Genomic DNA, 18,390 nt, shown 5'->3' with positions numbered 1-18,390 from the left:
CCATGGGTCAAGTAAAAACGGGTCGGGCCGGCCCAGCCCGGCCCATTGACGAGGCCTATCAAAACATAACACAGTACCATGATGGATGAACTTTTGAGGAGTTCAGGAGGGGCAACTGAACTGACCCCTCTCGCTTCTCCTTGGCTCCGTTCCGTCAGTACAATCTAGTGATCCATCCATATAATGCAACGAAGGCTCTTTCCTTCTTGATGCAATTCGAAGGCTTTGTTTATGTCTTGAAAGCTCAATTCATGAGATATGAACTCGTCCAAACTAAGCTCCTGCAGCACAAACACACATCACTAGTAGCACATTATATTCAAAATCATGATCAACACCATGAGTAGCGATTGCTTGATTGATGTAAACCATATAAGAGTGCCAATATTTATCCTACACTTTCTTTTCTCCGGACTTGGTAGTTATACAATAATAATTTTAAGAATGGGAGTTATTAGTTAATAATTTGATATGATATAAATTATTCGATTAAGACATAGCCCATAGATATATAATAATTTTGAGTAATACTATTGAAGAATTCAGCAACAAACAAAAAAGAGCAATACTATTGAATTAAAATGGGAAAAACTGAAATTAATTAAGAGGGCAACCAACGTAAATTAGTGGAATAATGTCAACATACATTGTCTAGGTATTTCTTGGCGAGGAGAGGGATATCAGATTTGGGTTTGATACCTCCAAACAATGTACCAATCACGCTTCTGCCGCGAAGAAACTCATAGGGGTTGAGACTTAGTTGCGAGCCATGCATCTCCACTCCAAGTATCACTGTCTTTCCCCAACCCTGACTTTAGCAAAACCAATTTTTGAGTCAATAAATGCTTCAACACCAAAACGAATAGGAAATTAAATGATAGTCAGTGGAAGGCAACAAGTGTGCTGATACACTTGCTAGAAGGTTAAAGGGTGTTGAACAAGCTGAAAACTTTGTGATTTTTGATACGCATCCTTCTGATGTTTTTTTTATTACTGCATTTGGATAATTTGAGTATGCATTGTGAAAGACCTGGTATTTTATTATTATTATTATTATTATTATTATTATTATTATTATTAGAAATTATTCTAAAATAAAAATCTCAACACGATCTAAGTGTATATATGTGTAAAACTTTTTCCTAGAAACTTGAACTTTAGCCCTTATCTCCCATTTTCCACCCTATAAGAACTTATACTTGTTAAATAACTATTATGTCAAGGGTATATGGTGGTAGAACCTGGTATTTTAAACAGGCAAACAATTTAGTTTTTATAATGAATCAATGAAGTATTCTTAATTACCACCATATAAAAATTAAAAAAAAAAAAAAAAAACTAATTTAGAACAGTAACCACCACATTTGTTTATTTCATCAATTCCTTACTTTCACGCAATATTGCACACACCATATTTGGAGAGACTCAGCTTTGGAGGTGCCTGAAGTGGCTGTTTCATATTTTGAGAAACTTTATATGACTTCCCATCCTGAGAAGATACTGGAGGTGGTTGAAGCTATTGATCCTAAAGTCTCAAATGAAATGAATCAATGTTTGATCAAGCAGTTCACAAGAGATGAGATTGAAGCTGCCCTAAAGCAGATGCATCCGACCAAGTCTCCCGGCCCAGATGGTATGCCAGCTATCTTTTATCAAAAATATTGGGATATTGTGGGTAATGATGTTGTGGGAATGGTTTTAAATGTTTTAAATTCCAATATTTCTATGACTGATATAAATAAAACCTTCATTACGCTTATCCCAAAAACTAACAATCCAGCTAAAATGACTAAAATTAGATCAATTAGTCTAAGCAATGTGATCTATAAACTTATTTCTAAAGTCTTAGCAAATCGCCTCAAATTAGTCCTCTCTCATATAATATCTGAAAATCAAAGTGTCTTTCTTTCTGAGAGGCTTATAACTGATAATGTTCTTATAGCCTTTGAGCTCATGCATTATCTAGACCACAAAAGAGATGGTAGGGATTGCTATATGGTAATTAAATTGAATATGAGCAAGGCTTATGATATGGTGGAATGGGGCTTCATTAAACAGGTTATGAAAAAATTGGGCTTTCATGATAGCTAGATTTGTATGATCATGCATTGTATTACTTCTGTTTCCTACTCTGTGCTTATTAATGGTGTAGCTTATGGTAACATTATTCCATCGAGGGGTTTTCGTCAAGGAGATCCCCAATCATCTTACTTGTTCTTACTTTGTGCAGATGGTTTTTCTTCTCTTATTAGTAAGGCTGTAAGAAATTAGTTGATCAGTGGCTTATCCATTTGCAGAGGCTGCCCTAAGATTACACATCTCTTTTTTGTGGATGATAGTTTACTTTTTTGTAAAGCCAATAGCCAAGAATGTCAACAGTTAATTGAAATTCTTCGTTTGTATGAAGCTGCCTCGGGTCAGAAAATCAATACAGATAAGTCCTCGGTTTTCTTTAGTGCCAACACAGAGGAGGAAAAGAAAAATGAGGTTTTGGAGATTTTAGGGCCTATGCAAGATTCTCGGCATGGTAAGTATTTGGGTCTCCCCTCTATTATTGGAAAATCAAAGAATGAAGTTTTTGCAAAGATTAAAGAAAGGGTGGGAAGAAAGTCGGTAGGGTGGAAGGAAAAACTTCTATCTATAGGGGGTAGAGAGATCCTCATTAAGGCGGTGGTCTAGGCTATCCCTACGTATACTATGAGTTGTTTTCAATTACCTAAGGGTTTGTGTGATGATATAGAGGGTAGGATGAGAAAGTTTTGGTGGGGGCAACGTGGACAGGAATCAAGAATTGCGTGGGTGAGTTAGAAGCGATTGTGCAAATCTAAGCTTAAGGGTGAGATGGGCTTTAGAAACCTTCAGGCTTTCAATCTTGCCATGCTAGCAAAGCAAGGTTGGAGGCTTCTTATGAACCCAAACTCTCTAGTAGCTCGAGTTTATAAAGCTAAATACTATCCCCATGGAGATGTCCTCAATGCTAGTTTGGGATCTAGACCATCCTATGCTTGGAGGAGCATAATGCAAGGGCTTGAGGTTGTTAAAAGGGGTTTGCGTTGGAGAGTTGGCAATGGAAAGTTGATCCATATATGGAAAGACAAGTGGCTGCCTACCCCCACAACTTATAAGGTGGTCTCTCCACCTTGTAGTTTTGATGATTATCCCATGGTTTCAGCTCTAATTGATTATGATACTAGAAGATGGAGGGCCGATCTTGTTAAGTCAACATTCTTGCCCTTTGAAGCAAAAACGATTCTTAATATCCCAATCAGTTATAATCTTCTGGAGGATAAAATTATTTGGGCTGGAAATATGAAGGGCATTTTTACCGTCAAAAGTGCTTATTATGTAGCTCTCAGTATGGTGGATTCGTCTGAAGAAGGAGAAAGCTATTGCAGGGATCCTAGGGAGCGGTTGTGGAAGAAGGTTTGGCACCTAAATATTCCATCAAAGATCAAAATCTTTGCTTGGAGAGCATGTGTAGATGCCCTTCCAACTATGGTGAATTTGAAGAAAAGAAGTATTGGAGAGACTGATCTTTGTCTTTGCTGCGGAAGAGAGGTGGAGTCAATTTTTCATTCTATCATTTGCTGTGAAGTGGCGAAGAGGGTTTGGGATTGTTGGGATATCCATTTTGATGAGAATGGGCAGGAGTTGTATGATGTTTCTGATGTTGCGCTGCAAATCCTTGATAAAAGATCAGTCCGAGATCTTGAAATGTTTTTTGTCGTTGCTTGGTCGATATGGCATAACAAAAATTCTGTTGTTTTTGAGTCAATTTGTAGATTGCCGAGCCATATTTGGGGTTTTGCCATTAGATATCTGCATGAGTATAGGATGGCAAGGGTGGCGTTGAATAAGAATCAAGATGCTGAAAATGGTGGGTGGACTCCTCTGCCTTCTGGAGTGTTCAAGGTGAATGTTGATAGGGCGACATCGGTGGATGGGAGAAACTCTAGTGTTGGGGCTATTATTAGAGACTCTTGTGGGGCAGTTATAGCAGCTTGCTGCAAATATTTCCAAGGCCATTTTTCAGTAGCTGAAGTGGAAGCTCTTGCTGTGGAGGCTAGAGTTTTACTTGCTCATAACATGAAGATATCTCAAGTTATAATTGAGTCAGATGTTGTATCTACTGTCAATGATATTACTGCGAAATTTGTGGATGGTAGTCTCAGTCATTTGTATCAAGGAATTCTTGCTTTGCTGAGTTCTTTCTCTAGTTAGAAGATCAAACATTTGAAAAGGGAGTACAACAAAGTTGCCCATGAGTTAGCTCATATAGCTAGAGTTAATGAAGCTTCCCAGGTTTGGGTGGGGGATTATCCTTCTGTTTTGCTTGAGCTGGTTCAAGCTGATTGTAATGGGTAGTTTTGTGTTCGTTGTCTCTGTCATCTTTGTTGTAATCCAATTTCTTTTGTTTGTACAAGTCAAAGCTTTGTATCAAAAAATATATATATATATATATATATATATATATATTGCACACACCACTTTCTCTATGGACACATTACACATCGCATTTATGATGTATGGTGGATTTTAGGATTATCTTACACCGAGTAAACTAAACTGTCATATCTTATGTGCCTTCTGCAACTTCTTGGCGTAAGACAGTAACCAAAACTTATGGATTCTCTCGTTATAGAAAAAGTCTAGTGTCTCAAAAAAAAAAAAAAAAAAAGGCACAACTTATGCCATAACTTGACACATGGCGAGTTGTGGAGATATCCCTTCACCAACCACATGCGAGTTGTGACACAAATTGTGTCTTTTTTTGTGGCACTAGGGTGTAGTTTGGATCCGCATTTGCGTTTATGCGTTTGCACGTCTTGCATTCTCTCTTTTTTTTTACTTTTTTTTTTCAGCGCTTGTGAACAGTAATCGGTACTGTTCATGCACGTGATTACACTGTGCGGAGACAAAGTTACTATTCACGCACGGTTTATGTACTGTTCACACACTGTTCATGGGACCCACAATCACTTTATTCAGGAAAAAAATATTAAAAATGGGTCTCACGGCACTATTCACACATTTAAAAATTATTTTGTTACAGTGTTTTTAGTTTTCAGCAAAATAAATTATATCTAAACGGACCCTAGAACTACTCCTCCTCGTTATATGGTTCTATGATTCTATCAGATTAACAGGAACCATCTTCTAAAATAAAAATAAAAAGATTTACAGGGAACCATATCAAACAAAGAGTAGAAGTTGCGAGAGAGAAAGAACCTTTCGGCTACTTAGAAAAGCTTCTTGCATTAATGATGCCAATCCGATACACTCAAAGCAATAGTCAGCACCCCCATTTGTTAACTCCTTAATTACCTGATTATCAATGTCACAAAAAATGGAATCTCCAAATGAGCACGTACAATACAATACAATCCAACAACCAGGGATGGAGCCAGACTTCGAACCTAGGGGGGGCAAGCTTAATGTAAGCTTATTGAATTTTATCATGTTCATTAACATCATAATCTCATATTTGTAAATGCAATCCAAAATCACACTACAATATATAAACTAATACCAATTTCATTGTTGGTGATTTTTCATGATTTTATTTTAGGATTTTCAAAAATTAGGACATCAACACTAGAGGCTAGCAACACTAAATCATCATTATTAGTTTATGAATTATTTATAACTTTTCTTTGAATAATGCTACGGACACTCAAATCCACAACATTCCCCACGAAATTAATCCCAAACAAAAACCCAAATAAACATGCCCACATAACCTAACAAATTTAATGTTAATAATTCATTGATAATAAAGTCACAACAATATTAATATTAACAATTCATTACAAAAGTAAACAACTTTTCTATTGTGAATTTTTTTTTAAAATAACAATAAATATTAAAAAATTTAGTTAATTGTCATATTTCAAAACAATTTTGAAAAATAACATCTCGAGTATCTAAAACTCGAGTTCCATCTTGGAACTCGAGTTTTTAAGTCTCGATTTGGAGAAAAAAAAGTGCGCTAAAAATCGAGTTTTAAAGACTCGATTTCCATAAATTGCAAAAAACGCCGCTATATGGCTTTAAAACGTCACTATAGGGATTAAAAACGTCACTATAGGGCACCCTAAACCTGGTACTTACAAAAAATTTTGCAGAAAAACACCGCTATAGGGCTTTAAAACGTCACTGTAAGGCTTAAAAACGCCACTATAGGTTAAATTTTTTGCATAAAACTGAAGTCTTAAAGACTCGAGATCTATGTGGCATTTGCCCACTCAGAACGCGAGTCTTTAGCACTCGAGTTCTAATATGGATCTCGAGTTTTAAAAACTCGAGATGCTACTTTTCTAAATTCTTTCAAACCTTTCCTAACTTACTATTTTGAATCACCATGTGAATCTGTTCTGCACAAAACCTCTTTCTATTGTCCTAAGACCACAAAAGTCAAACAAACAACCAATTTCTTTTCTTTCTTTTTTTTTCCTCTTCTTATTAGTCTCTACAGCACTACCCAGTACTCTAGTCCTCTAACGATAGCCACAAGTTTGTTTTTATTAAAAACCTTTTCTTTTCTTTTTTGGTCTAAATATTAGAGGCCACACCTTTATACTTGAATATTGAGAAATGTCAGTTACTATCCGCATTACTACTAGTTCTATACTTTGTCACTGCATACAAGCAGAGAGACAAGCAAGAGCTGGGAGACGGAGACTGGGTTTCATATAATTAAAAAAAGGGGCAAAGTAGCTAGAGTCTCTTCCTCACACAACACATCACAGAGAGCGGACTGTGGTTTGTTTTTCTGGTTTTAAGGTTTTGGCTAACGGTTTTTCAATTATTCTTGGGGCAATTGGGCAAAAAGAAAGGTCAGTTGATTTTTATTTTTTTTGGGATGTTTCATGGGGTAATTTGTAAATATTTTGGAGGGGAGCTAAGTTCATATATTTTGGAGTCAAATATTAAACTTGTGTCTATATATATATATATATATATATATATGCATAAATCAAATTTCCAAAAAAGTAGGGGGGCATTGCCCCCCAAATGCCAAAGCATAGCTCCGTCCCTGCCAACAACATAATGAACTTTTACCTGTTTATGCCAACTAATATGTTTTATTGTTTTTTCCTTCATGAGTTAAATCAAAAATGAAATATGATGTGCGATTCCGTTTATAGCTTTGTTTTGCACTTTAAAAGGTGCCCCTCACCTACCAGGCTATAAAAACCTTTTTCTATGCAAGTATGCAACACATTAATTGGAGGGGCTTATTCTTTCAAAATCATTTGAAAACTGAACGTTAGTAAATAATCCTAAAGATAATTTTATTAAGAGAAATGTTAGCAATAACCGTGCGGTGTTTGTTAAGATTTTCCTATATGAGTCCCATTTAATAAAAGGACAAAAAATTATTAAAATGGTTGTACCAAAAAAAAAAAAAAACTGCTAAAAATCGTCAAAAATGCCAAGAGGCTGAAAAAAGTAGAAAGGATGCTGCAAAAAATTGTTATTAACGAGCACCTTACGGTACCCATTAACACAACCCTTTTATTAAAAAGGAATCCCTACCTCGCTGACTGGCTTTTCTCCACAGGTTTTAGGGTTTACAAAATCAGTGACTCCAAATTTTTTTCCTGCATAGATGAAAATAAAATGACAACCTTGTTGAGCTTTTAAGTACTACTAGCGGTTTCAAAAAAATAATAATAATAATTACTACTAGCTTATATTTTTCCCAAAAAAAAAAAAAAACTTATAATCCCTATATATGCATAGAAATGATACTTAGCATGAATTGAAAATTTAAACGTATTTCACATCAAATTATTGTTTGATTAAAAGGATATTTAATACAAAATTAAGTGCAATTAGAATCCAATTTAAATTATGGATTGAACTTTAACTTGAATATATTATATACTCATTCCGTCCCAAAATGTTGGTCATGTTTAGAACATCAATTTTTTTACTGGAACAACATTTAATGCATTGTTTGTTAATTAAAATGTACAAATTTTTAAAACTACCATCATTAATTTAAACAATAAACAATAAAATAAAATAAAAATTTGACTTTTTAAATAAAATCAAGGTAAAATAGAAATTTTATTTACTAATTTTAGAAAGAAATACTTCATTTTGAGACATTCCAAAATGAAAAAGAAGATCAACAATTTGGGACAAAAGAAGTATGATATATGGTAATGTTGAAAATAATAGGAAACCTTAGATCAATTAATAGACAGCTTACCTATGTCGGATTTTTCGGGATTCAAATCAACAGCAATAATCTTTAAAGCTCCTCTTTGTCTTGCTCCCTCCGCAACCTGTTATCAATTTGTGCTTCATAAATTCATTTAAAATTACAATGACTTTTGTTATAGGTAGTAGTTCTTTTTTTAATTTTTTTCCCATTTCGGTATCAATTATTTACTGGATTTTGATATCCATTTCCTTTGCGAAAAGTCACCATCTGCGATCTTAAAAAATCCTATAACTTGTAAAAAGTCACCTAGTTGGCCCAATCTTGATTTGTCTGTATTCTGTAATGATCAAATTTGTTCAGAACGTTTTGTATCATTTTTTCATCTTGGTTTTGTTTTTTTTTTTGTTTTTTGGGTCTCTTTTGTCGTGTCTTGAATCTTGATTTTGTTGCAATATTTTAAGGATATTTGGAATCCAATCACATTCTATTACACTTTTTTTCTAAACACACTCTATCGCATCACAATTATGACAAAAAAGTGTGAACATTTTTGTAATCCTAAACTTTTACTTACATACCGCAAGTCCAACTGGTCCAAGCCCAAAGATAGCCACCGTGGATCCCTCTTCCACCTCAGCTACCTTCCACGCTGCTCCAATTCCTGCAACCACAGGAGAACCTGTTTAGAAGCTTTTAAAAGAAAAAGAAAAAATTATATAGGAACCTGTTTATAACTTTGGTAGTAACCTCCTCCACTTCGCAAATAACACAGAAAAATTGGAAAAAAAAAAAAAAATGTAGGGAACCAAAAGATTTTAAACATCATGTGATCCAATTATTATTATTTTAATAATTTTACAAGTTGACAACACAATTAGTGGACTGTGGGGCTCACCATAAAAGGCTTGGTGGTGCGGGCATCAATGATTTTGATGGTTGGTGGTAACATGATAGGTGTGATTGACTCTTTTTTTTTTTTTTTTTTGAAGAAGTGTGATTGACTCTTGAAAGATGGTTTCGACTTTCGAGTAATGCTACCGCACACATACACAAATTTAATAGATACAATCTTTTTTATAACAATTACAACATTTTATTTTATTTTATTAACATTAATGGGTGTTTAAGCAATAATTTAATGATAATGATATTATTTGTGACACAATATATTTCCTGTAATCCAAAATTTTCCTTATCAAAATATAAATCTTTTTTATATTGAGAAACTATTTGGTGGATTCTAGTTAGCTCAACTAATAAAATTTTTTATGGTTGAATAAAAAATCTATTATCAGGAGTGGACGTCATAAGTTGAAAATCTCTCTTAAAAAAAAAACTATTTGACTAATTATTCATATAGAAAACATCTTATTTGTGGTAATTTATTTGTATAGTTTCTATCAAAAGATAATATTTTTGATAACTTTAATGTTTGTGATAAAAAATCAAAAACTAATTTATTTTCAAAAAAGCTAAAAGTTTTAGATTATTTGGAAAAAGAAAAAAGAAAAAGACAAAAAAAAGAAGCCAAAAAACTTTTTTAATACTTTATAAAACTTTCCAACTTGTGTAGTGAATTGTGGCCCCTTATATTTTATAAATTCTAATAACCTAAACTTGTGTAGTGAATTGTGCTGAAATGAACAAACATGAGCTCATGATACAGCCAAGCCCTTATGGCAAGGGGGAGATATGTAAAGTTTAGAAATCTTGATAACCTAAACTCTACTCTAAGCTCAATCTAGGTTCGAACAAATGACCATGAGGAGGAGATACCACTTCACCCTTTTGCTAAGGGGAAGATACCACTTCACCCAACATAGCTAGTGCCTAGTTGGTCGTGGTCTATATTCAACTATTTTTGGCCAAAATCCAAATTTATCCGATGCCCGGAAATAAAATTGCCAATATGACCTAGACTTGCTCTATGCAAAGCAACATTCAGCAAAGTGACTTTACCACAACGGCCGACCGGTTGATTCAAGTCATCGGTGGTTATCGATTATCAAAGTCTTTCTGCTCTATTTCTTGGCCACCACTTGATTGCTGGTTGCTTATGCTTCACAGACAACTACGATTTTGTACTCCAGTTTTCAATTATTAATTAGTTTCAAAATAATTAACCAGAGGAAACAATTATTCGGTTGAATCCGACCAGAAAAATGTTACTCCATTGAAACTCTTTGAAAGATTGTACAATCCGAAACTCTGGCCAAATATAGCCAAAAAAAAAAAGGACAAAGGCAATGACTTCCTAGTACAGCCCTATCAATTTGATGGTCTATAAAATGTGTGTTATCAATTCATGTAGAAATTTACAGAGACTAACCTGTGGACACGCCACAACCAAGCAAGCAAGCCTTATCAGCTGGAATCTCAGGAGTAATCTTCACAGCATGGGTTACATCTACCACTGTATACTCAGTGAAGCTAGACACCCACAAGAAATGGTGCAAAATCTCACCATTCATGTCTCTAAATCTGCTAGTGCCATCCCTAGGCATATTAGGGGGATAATTGTTCTGAAATTTTGTGCAAAGGTTGCTCTTTTGAGACTTGCAGTCTCTGCATTCATTGCAATTCGGTAGGAACACCGGCAACACTGTATCCCCCACTATAAATTCTTCTACATGCTCTCCCACACTTTCAACAACACTATCACCACAGAAAGAAATTGAATGTAACTAAAAAGCCAAAACTATAACACAAGCTAGAAACTTATATGAAGAATAACCATTCAGGAAATGGAAATAAGGATAGGTGGAGTTATATAAAATTACCCCACTGCTTCATGCCCAAAAATTCTTGGAAAAGCTGCAACAAGTCCCTTGAGAGATAATGCACTAATTCCATTTAAAACTTTTGATAATTTACGATGGATAGTATTGAGTAGACTAAATAGGTGCACTATTTGTTATTTCTATGGTGGGGAAGAACTTACTCCTTTCATTTTCCAATAGGTGATATCAGTGTGACAGAGGGTTGTGCATATAATTTTGATCCGAATCTCCCAAGCTTTTGGTGGGTCTACTTCAATGTCCTCTATCACAAGTGGCTCTCCCGGATTTCTGCAAATTGCAGCTGTTTGGGTTGCAAACAAAGAAACAACATATAGTTAATAATTTAGATCCAAATAGTCTAGAAATTATAGAAACTAAAGCTGATAAATTAATAGGAATGGAATGTAAATGAAGCAAAAGAACCTTTGCATCTTAAAACTTTTCCTGCTGTTTCTGATTTGCTATTGCTCTCCATGGCAATGGATGAATTAAAATAGATTCTATGACTTCTCCAATTGACCAAAGCTCAGAGAGATGAGAGAGTTCTTTACTTTGATCTTCTTTCTACCTTTCTTTTCAGTTGATCTGTCTATGTGAGTTTGTTGTTCTCTTCCTTACATATATGAAGAGTTGAGTTACATAAGTCAAATATTGTGAGATATGTTACAGATTTTAATGTCACTTTTATTTATTTTGGTGGATTAGAATTTAAAAAGAGATATGTTACAGATTTTAATGTCACTTTTATTTATTTTGGTGGATTAGAATTTAAAAAGAATATATATATTTTCCTATTCCTTTGCTTTTTAAATAAAATAGAATTAATAATATTATATATATATATATATATATATATATGGGTCAAAGGATAAAATATATGCACAATTTTTTTAACTGTATCTAACTTTTTCCTTTACTTAAATTAAATAGCACTTATTAGAAATTTAAGGAGTCTATTAATTAATAATATGATACTTAATGTGAGTCTTTTTTATGGAGTGTTTTTTTTATAGATACCACAGAAGAAATTATAATGTCCACCTAATATGGTGATTTTTATTATGAGAGCAAGATACCATATATTGATGACTCATACAGTATGAATTTTTTTTTTTGGAGAAAGTTTTTTTTTTTGATAGATTTTTTTTTTTGAGTAAATTGATTGAGTTTAAAAATATAAATCTATGACATTATATTAATCATTCACGTTCTTTATTATTATTATTATTAATCAATAAATTAGACCGTTTATCAAAGGTTTTGTCGTTTAATTTGCACATCCTATATACAAAGTGCTTGAAATTTAAGGGAAAAATGATTTAAGCTATGGAATAGTAGCATAAAGTAACTATCTAATAATAATAGCTTACAACGTTTAAGGTTAATTTCCAATGGAACAAAAGAATAATCTAAAATTTGCATAACAAAGAAAAGAGTTTAAGTTTGTTATTTGAGTAGTACAGGTTTGGTGGGTTGGTGCTCCATCACTTCCCAATTTCGATACCCACTTTTGTTTTCATTAGGAAATCTCTTTTATATATACATATATATAAAAGCGTGAATGCGTGTACAGTATTTTTGTATTGTTCTGTCCAAAGAGAGAATGGGCACAACTCCCCTTCTCCGGCAACCACTAAAAAAAGATAGTGAACCTTTGGTTTATTGGATTCCGGGCCGGATGGATCCAGTGCATAATCCGTAGAGGGTCTTGATTATCAACAAAATTTCTGCCAACTAGTTTCTCTTTCTGCTATCCCCATGAGGCAGAGCTACTGTCGGTATTAGGGGCTTCGTTAACTGAAGGCTATTTTCTAATAGCGAAATACTCCGGTTGTATACAGCGTTTTTTACTGTTCATCTACAATGCCATTTTGTTGGGCCACTTTGTCTTTTTTTTTAGTTTTGAACAGTAGCTAAATTTTTTTTTTTTTTAGTCTTCTGTTTTGTACTTTTTTTTCTTTTATATATATTATTATACTGACACAACAAATTTCACAATATTTTCACAATTATTGAGGTGTCAATTTCTTATAAGTCAAAATAAAATAATAAAATATGAAACTGTGACCAACCACAACTGAAAATAAATGTTTTGTAAAAATGTTATGAAACTTGTTAGGTGAATACGTAAAAGTTACAGTACTTTTGGTTTGTTCAATATTTACTTCTTCTTTTTTTTCCAATCATCGATTTGTGCTCTTTTTTCTACTAACTATATAAGAAGAGGCAATGCCTCTACAATGCCCCTTTTGGTGTAGTGAGCCTTTTTTTTTCCCCAAGTTTTGAACGGTTGCTACAGTGCCACTTTGGTTTGTTCAAGTGGCACTATAGCTATAGTAGCTACAACGTTTTTTTTTTTTTTTTTTAGTCTTCCGTTTGTACTTTTTTTTTTCTTTTAAATATTTATAAGAACCCGCATATATATTGTTATACTGATATAATAAATTTCACGATATTTTCACAATTATTAAGGTGTCAATTTCTTATAAATCAAAATAAAATAATAAAATATGAAACTGTGACTAACTACGACTGAAAATAAATGTTTTGTGAAAATGTTGTGACATTTGTTGGGTGAATGTGTAAAAGTTACAATACTTTTAGTTTGTTCAATATGTACTGTTCATTGCTTCTTTTTTTTTTTTTCCAATCATAGATTTGTGCTCTTTTTTTCTATATATAAAAAGAGCGAATAAGCTCATGAATAGTATTATGAACAGTATTTTTGGTTTAGTGACTTGCATTTTTCCTCCTTTTTTTTTTTCCTTCAAGTTCACCAACATGGTTTGAGTTTTTTTTTAAATGATCTTTATATGTTTACTTTCTACTTGTAATGTAAGCTTACATTATATACACACAAAAGATAGCAAATATTATATACATTTGCACAAAAAAAAAATTGTACAAATTTTGCAAATGTGTACTATAGGGTCACGATTTGGGACCCAAGCCCAAACTGTATGGATTCTTGGTCCAGTGAGCCCAATACAATGAATTTATAGAGAATGGGTCGAAGGACTGGGTCCTAAAGAGTTGAGTAATGGCTAGTATAGAATGAAAAGACGATCAAATACAAATAAGTGATACTAATAACAATGGACCTTCAATCTGAGGAGGCTATAGTTCTTGTATATACATCATAGTTCAACTTTTTTAGATAATTATGATTGCTACAGTGTTTTATCTCCGCTCTCCGGATCCCCTTCTCATGGGGATCTCTCCCATTATATAGCCCTATTTGGGCCATCTTGATCCTACACTTGTTGATCATTTGAGTTCCCACTTGAGTACCCATCCCATCAGACACCCCCCTTCAATCTTCTATGAGTTGAAGTAGCCAAAACAACACTGTTTAGGGGTCCTCTCCACATAAATGCGGCCAGAAAAGTAGCTGCAATACATTTAATGCGATGGTAGTAGCTTTTCTTTAGATATTTTGTATTTCCTTCTTCTCTTTATATTTACGTGGCACATTCCTGTCTCTAGGGCCTTTTGGAGGGGTCCTCTAATTGCTAGAGTTATGCATTTGAGCTAATATCCGTCACGTCCGAGGAGGTGTTCCTCCTCGGACCATCTTTCACATATTCCTTGTTTACGAGACCTCAATCGGGGGTCCCTTTAGCAACCTTCTTTCTCTCCTCGGATTCATCAATTGTCCCAGATGAAGCCCTAAGCCCAATACACGATTTTGGGCCTTCATCCCCACAGGTACAATATTTACCAATATTTATGTGTAAGTGCATGAGAAAAGTTACAGTAATTTCGCTATAGTAGTTATGGTTTGTTTAACTTTTTCGCCTTTTTTTTGTGTGAATGTGTAAGGACTCAATTCGTAACAATCCCAAACTGGTGTTGGGTTCGTATGTTAAAGGCCCAAACAATAAATTTGTAAAGAGTGGGCTAAAAGGTTAGGCCTTGGTCACCGGGCAGTGGTTAGTCATGGTGTTCATGGTGGACGCATAGAGGTGAACTAAGTTTGCCCATGGACCTTGTCCATTCAGCTTAATGTTCTTATTATTCCTTTCACTTTTTGGGTAAAATTGTTTCTGCCCTTTTTTGGCGCATGAATCCTTACATTATATAGCCCTTCTCAGCTGATCCTAACCTTCCATCTATCGATCAGGTAGGTAACTACTCGAGTGCCTGTCCCATCAGCCGCCTCCCTCCACTTTCTGTTAGTTACAATAACCGAAACTACACTATTCAGGGGTCTTTTCCCATCAATGTGGTTAGGACGTTTGTTGGCGCATTCAATGCGAAGGTGACGTCTTTTCCTTGAACCACTCCCACACTGTACCCCCGTGCGAGTCCCATTCTACTCGTCTTTTCTTCTGGGAGCGCTTTGGAGGCTGCCTTTGATGACGCGTCGTTCTTCCATTTTAGGCCTCGGGATGCCGAGGATAGGGTCATCCTTGGCTGCACCTCTAGAACATTTGGACTTTCGCTGCTTGTCCTTAGCAACTACTCTCCTTGGCGCGGGCCCTGAGCCTTAATGGAAAGTGGGCCGGGACCACAAATTCTCTGGCCCCATAATAGCCCCTCAAAATCCTGCTGTCCGGATCCTCGGACGGAGAGGAGGGTTTTGATGACATCAGGCATCTGTCAAAGTTTGTCAATCCTTATCATCTATCAGTTCTAGAGACTCTTCGTCTGCCCAAGACACGTTCTTGGAGCCTTGGAAGGTGAAACGTGTCTTCATTAAATGCGGGCGGCTCTGTGCTTCCCACATTCAATGGCGCGATGGTAATCTAATGGTGGAGATTTCCTTACCTTTATGGGCGGAAAAATTCGTGCAGTTACTTTCGATGGGAGGTATAAATAATTTCTAGAACTGATTTGTCTCTTCATTTTCACACTTAAGAGTTCTAGCGCACATATCTTGGGTTCAGTCAAACTTTCATCCAAATCCAAGTCTATCTCCAGCATAAAAAGCCTGTCCAAGGAACCTTTCCTCCTTTCTGTAAGTTTTCTGCTCTCATTAACTCGTGGTTTTTCTTTTCTGGGTTCATTTTTCTCTTGTTCCTCTCCTTCTCTCGTCATCCTCTGAGTCTGTTTAGTAGTTCCTAGAGATGGTTAAATTGAAAAAATTGGTTGAGACCGAAGAGGCGATGGAAAAGTTCATCACCGACTATAGGATACCCCCCAACGTAAGTTTGAGGTACTGCAAGGAAGGGGAGTGGCATCTTAAGACAAGGACGGGCGAGGTGGTAATTCCCCTTCTCGCCTTCATAGAGGGGGGTATGAGAATCCCCATGGGGCCGGTAATGAGGAGTTACCTTAGGCATTTCCGATTAGCTCCCACCCAGTGCGCTGCTAATATGTTTAGGATTCTAGGTTGTGTGGATGCCTTAAACGAAAAAATGGGGCTAAGACTAACCCATCATCACGTAAATTGGTGTTACAATCCCCAAAATTTGAGGGGTAAATCCTACTACATGAAGACAAGAGACGATAGGGTTCGGCTAATCCAGTGCCTTCCCGAGTCCAACAAAGGGTTGAACAAGGACTTTCTTATTGTATCTGGGGAGTGGCACGATGGCTTTCCTTGTCCAATTGTGGAGGGAGAACCAGGTGAGGTGTAAAGAGTAGGAGGGGGCCAATCTTTTGCACTGTCTTAATTTTGTGTAGTTCGGTTACTAACCATGTACATGCCCCTCTTTTTTTTTTGCAGATCCACACGCCTTTCACCGACACTTTCATCTGGTCAACCGGATGGATTTGGAGACTGTTCTCCAAGCGGCGGTTTTTGTAAATGACGAGGGTAGTCAAGTCAGAGTCGCTCACAAAATCTTAGGGTACGATCCCATCCAAAAGTCATTTGCCGACCCAAAGCACGTGATTAACGCTAACAATCCTCGGCTTCCGAAAATCACTGTAGTCGAGTACGGGTTTTTGATCTCTAAAGGATCTCCTGTCCCGGAGGGCATCCCGTTGGCAGGCTCTTCCCCGTCTCACCAGGCAGTGGAGTACGAAGGTGATTTAAGTCTGTCCGAGGAGGGATTTTGGAGCATTTAACCAAGCTGACCCATCCGAGGATCCTTCTGGTGATCTGGGTGACCCTGACTTGTCCGAAGCGGAACTGTTGTCAGTGGGAACTTCCTCTCGAATCGAGATGGGTCTTAAGAGAAAGCCCCCGACCAGCTTATTCGACCTCATTGAGGGTCAGCCGGGGAAGGGTGCACAGGGAAAGCCGCATTCCAGCTTTCCAACTCCCCCACCCCAGCCCCAGCCTGTCCAGACTAGGTCTTCCTCTTCCAAGTCGTAGCCACAATCTCCCCGCCCTAAACTCCCTGCTCCTCCTCAATCGGCTCTGCCTCCTCGGCTTGAGCCCATCGACCCAAAAAGAAAGAGGAGTCCCAAGGGTAAGGAAACAATGGATGGGGGAAAATCCCAATCCTCTCGAGAGGGGGACGAAGCCCCGCGAGCTCAAAAACAGTTAAAGATCGGGCATCAAGTCCAGGGGAAAGGGATCGATGCCCAATCCGCGCCGAGTGCTTGGCTTCCTGCCCCAATGCTCCACGGGGAGCCATTACTGGAAGACGCATCCATGAGGAACCTTGGAGACGGCGAAGATGATTATGTGGCCGTCGCGCTAAAGAAAGCCCTGCTGCTTCCCACTAATATGGGAGAATTGAAGAATATGAGGATGCAAGAGGTTGCCCTCAGCATAAAGAGGTACCTGGGTATGGTAAGGCTCCTAAAACTTATAACTCCATCGATTCTTGCTCCTAGATTCTCGTTCATAATATGTTTGTCTCAATTGGCACGCTATCCAGGCTACCTATAGGATGGAGGAAGAAGTTAAGGGGTAGAGTAAGACCGCAGAGCTTGAGCGCAATAAACGTATAGATGCTACGCGAACCCTCAAAACTTCCGAGGCTGACCTCGCGAAGGCCAGGGAAGACTTAAAGGAGGCTACCACAGCCAGGGATAGTGCCGAGGCAGGTTTGACTGGTGCCCAAAAACAGGCCGAGGAACAAACGATGAGCGTACTTGCTGCCGAGGAGCAATTGGAGATCGCCAAGGAGCAGATCAGTGATTTAAAGAAGAAACTGATCGAGGCAGACAATGCTAAGGGCGTGGCGGAATTTGTCAGGGATGAAGTCGTAAGGGCCAAGACGGAGGCTGAGTTTGCCAGGACTGAGGCTGAAACTGCTAAGGACAAGGCCGAGAATGAGGGTTACGAGGCGGGGGTGGCTGAAACCTAGGCCCTCCTTAAAGCTCAAATCCCTGGTGTATGTAGGTTATACTGCTCCCAGGTTTGGGAAGTGGCCCTCAAACGAGCTGGGGTGGAGGCTTCGTCTGACTTGTGGAAGGCGGAGAGCATATTTTATCCTCCAACCATTCGTGAGACCGCCTCCGCCAGTTCCGAGGCTATGAGCGTTCCACAGGAGGCTGAGGCTGCTCAGTCAGAAGCTGTTCAGCCCATTGTCA

The 18,390-nt window shown here is 36.9% G+C and overlaps 1 protein-coding gene across 2 annotated transcripts; it reads right to left on the bottom strand.

The window, feature by feature from the left end:
* Positions 1-107: 107 nt before the first annotated feature.
* On the bottom strand, positions 108-11,535 carry LOC115971947 (alcohol dehydrogenase-like 2). 2 transcript variants are annotated; one of them, XM_031092066.1, is made up of 10 exons: positions 11,380-11,535; positions 11,118-11,257; positions 10,957-11,003; positions 10,506-10,831; positions 8,755-8,837; positions 8,222-8,297; positions 7,540-7,604; positions 5,230-5,325; positions 647-808; positions 108-281 (listed from the first exon to the last, which is right to left on the bottom strand). In XM_031092066.1, exons 1-10 carry the CDS (start codon positions 11,429-11,431, stop codon positions 165-167), a joined length of 1,164 nt encoding a protein of 387 aa, XP_030947926.1. In that variant the 5' UTR covers positions 11,432-11,535; the 3' UTR covers positions 108-164. The 2 variants fall into 2 exon arrangements, with proteins under 2 accessions (XP_030947926.1, XP_030947927.1); XM_031092067.1 differs by lacking the exon at positions 108-281 and having other exon boundaries at positions 654-812.
* Between the last annotated feature and the right edge of the window lie 6,855 nt (positions 11,536-18,390).

Source organism: Quercus lobata, chromosome 12 (assembly GCF_001633185.2).
Source record: "Quercus lobata isolate SW786 chromosome 12, ValleyOak3.0 Primary Assembly, whole genome shotgun sequence".
Lineage (NCBI taxonomy): Eukaryota > Viridiplantae > Streptophyta > Magnoliopsida > Fagales > Fagaceae > Quercus > Quercus lobata.
This window is presented reverse-complemented; position numbering and strand designations above follow the sequence as displayed.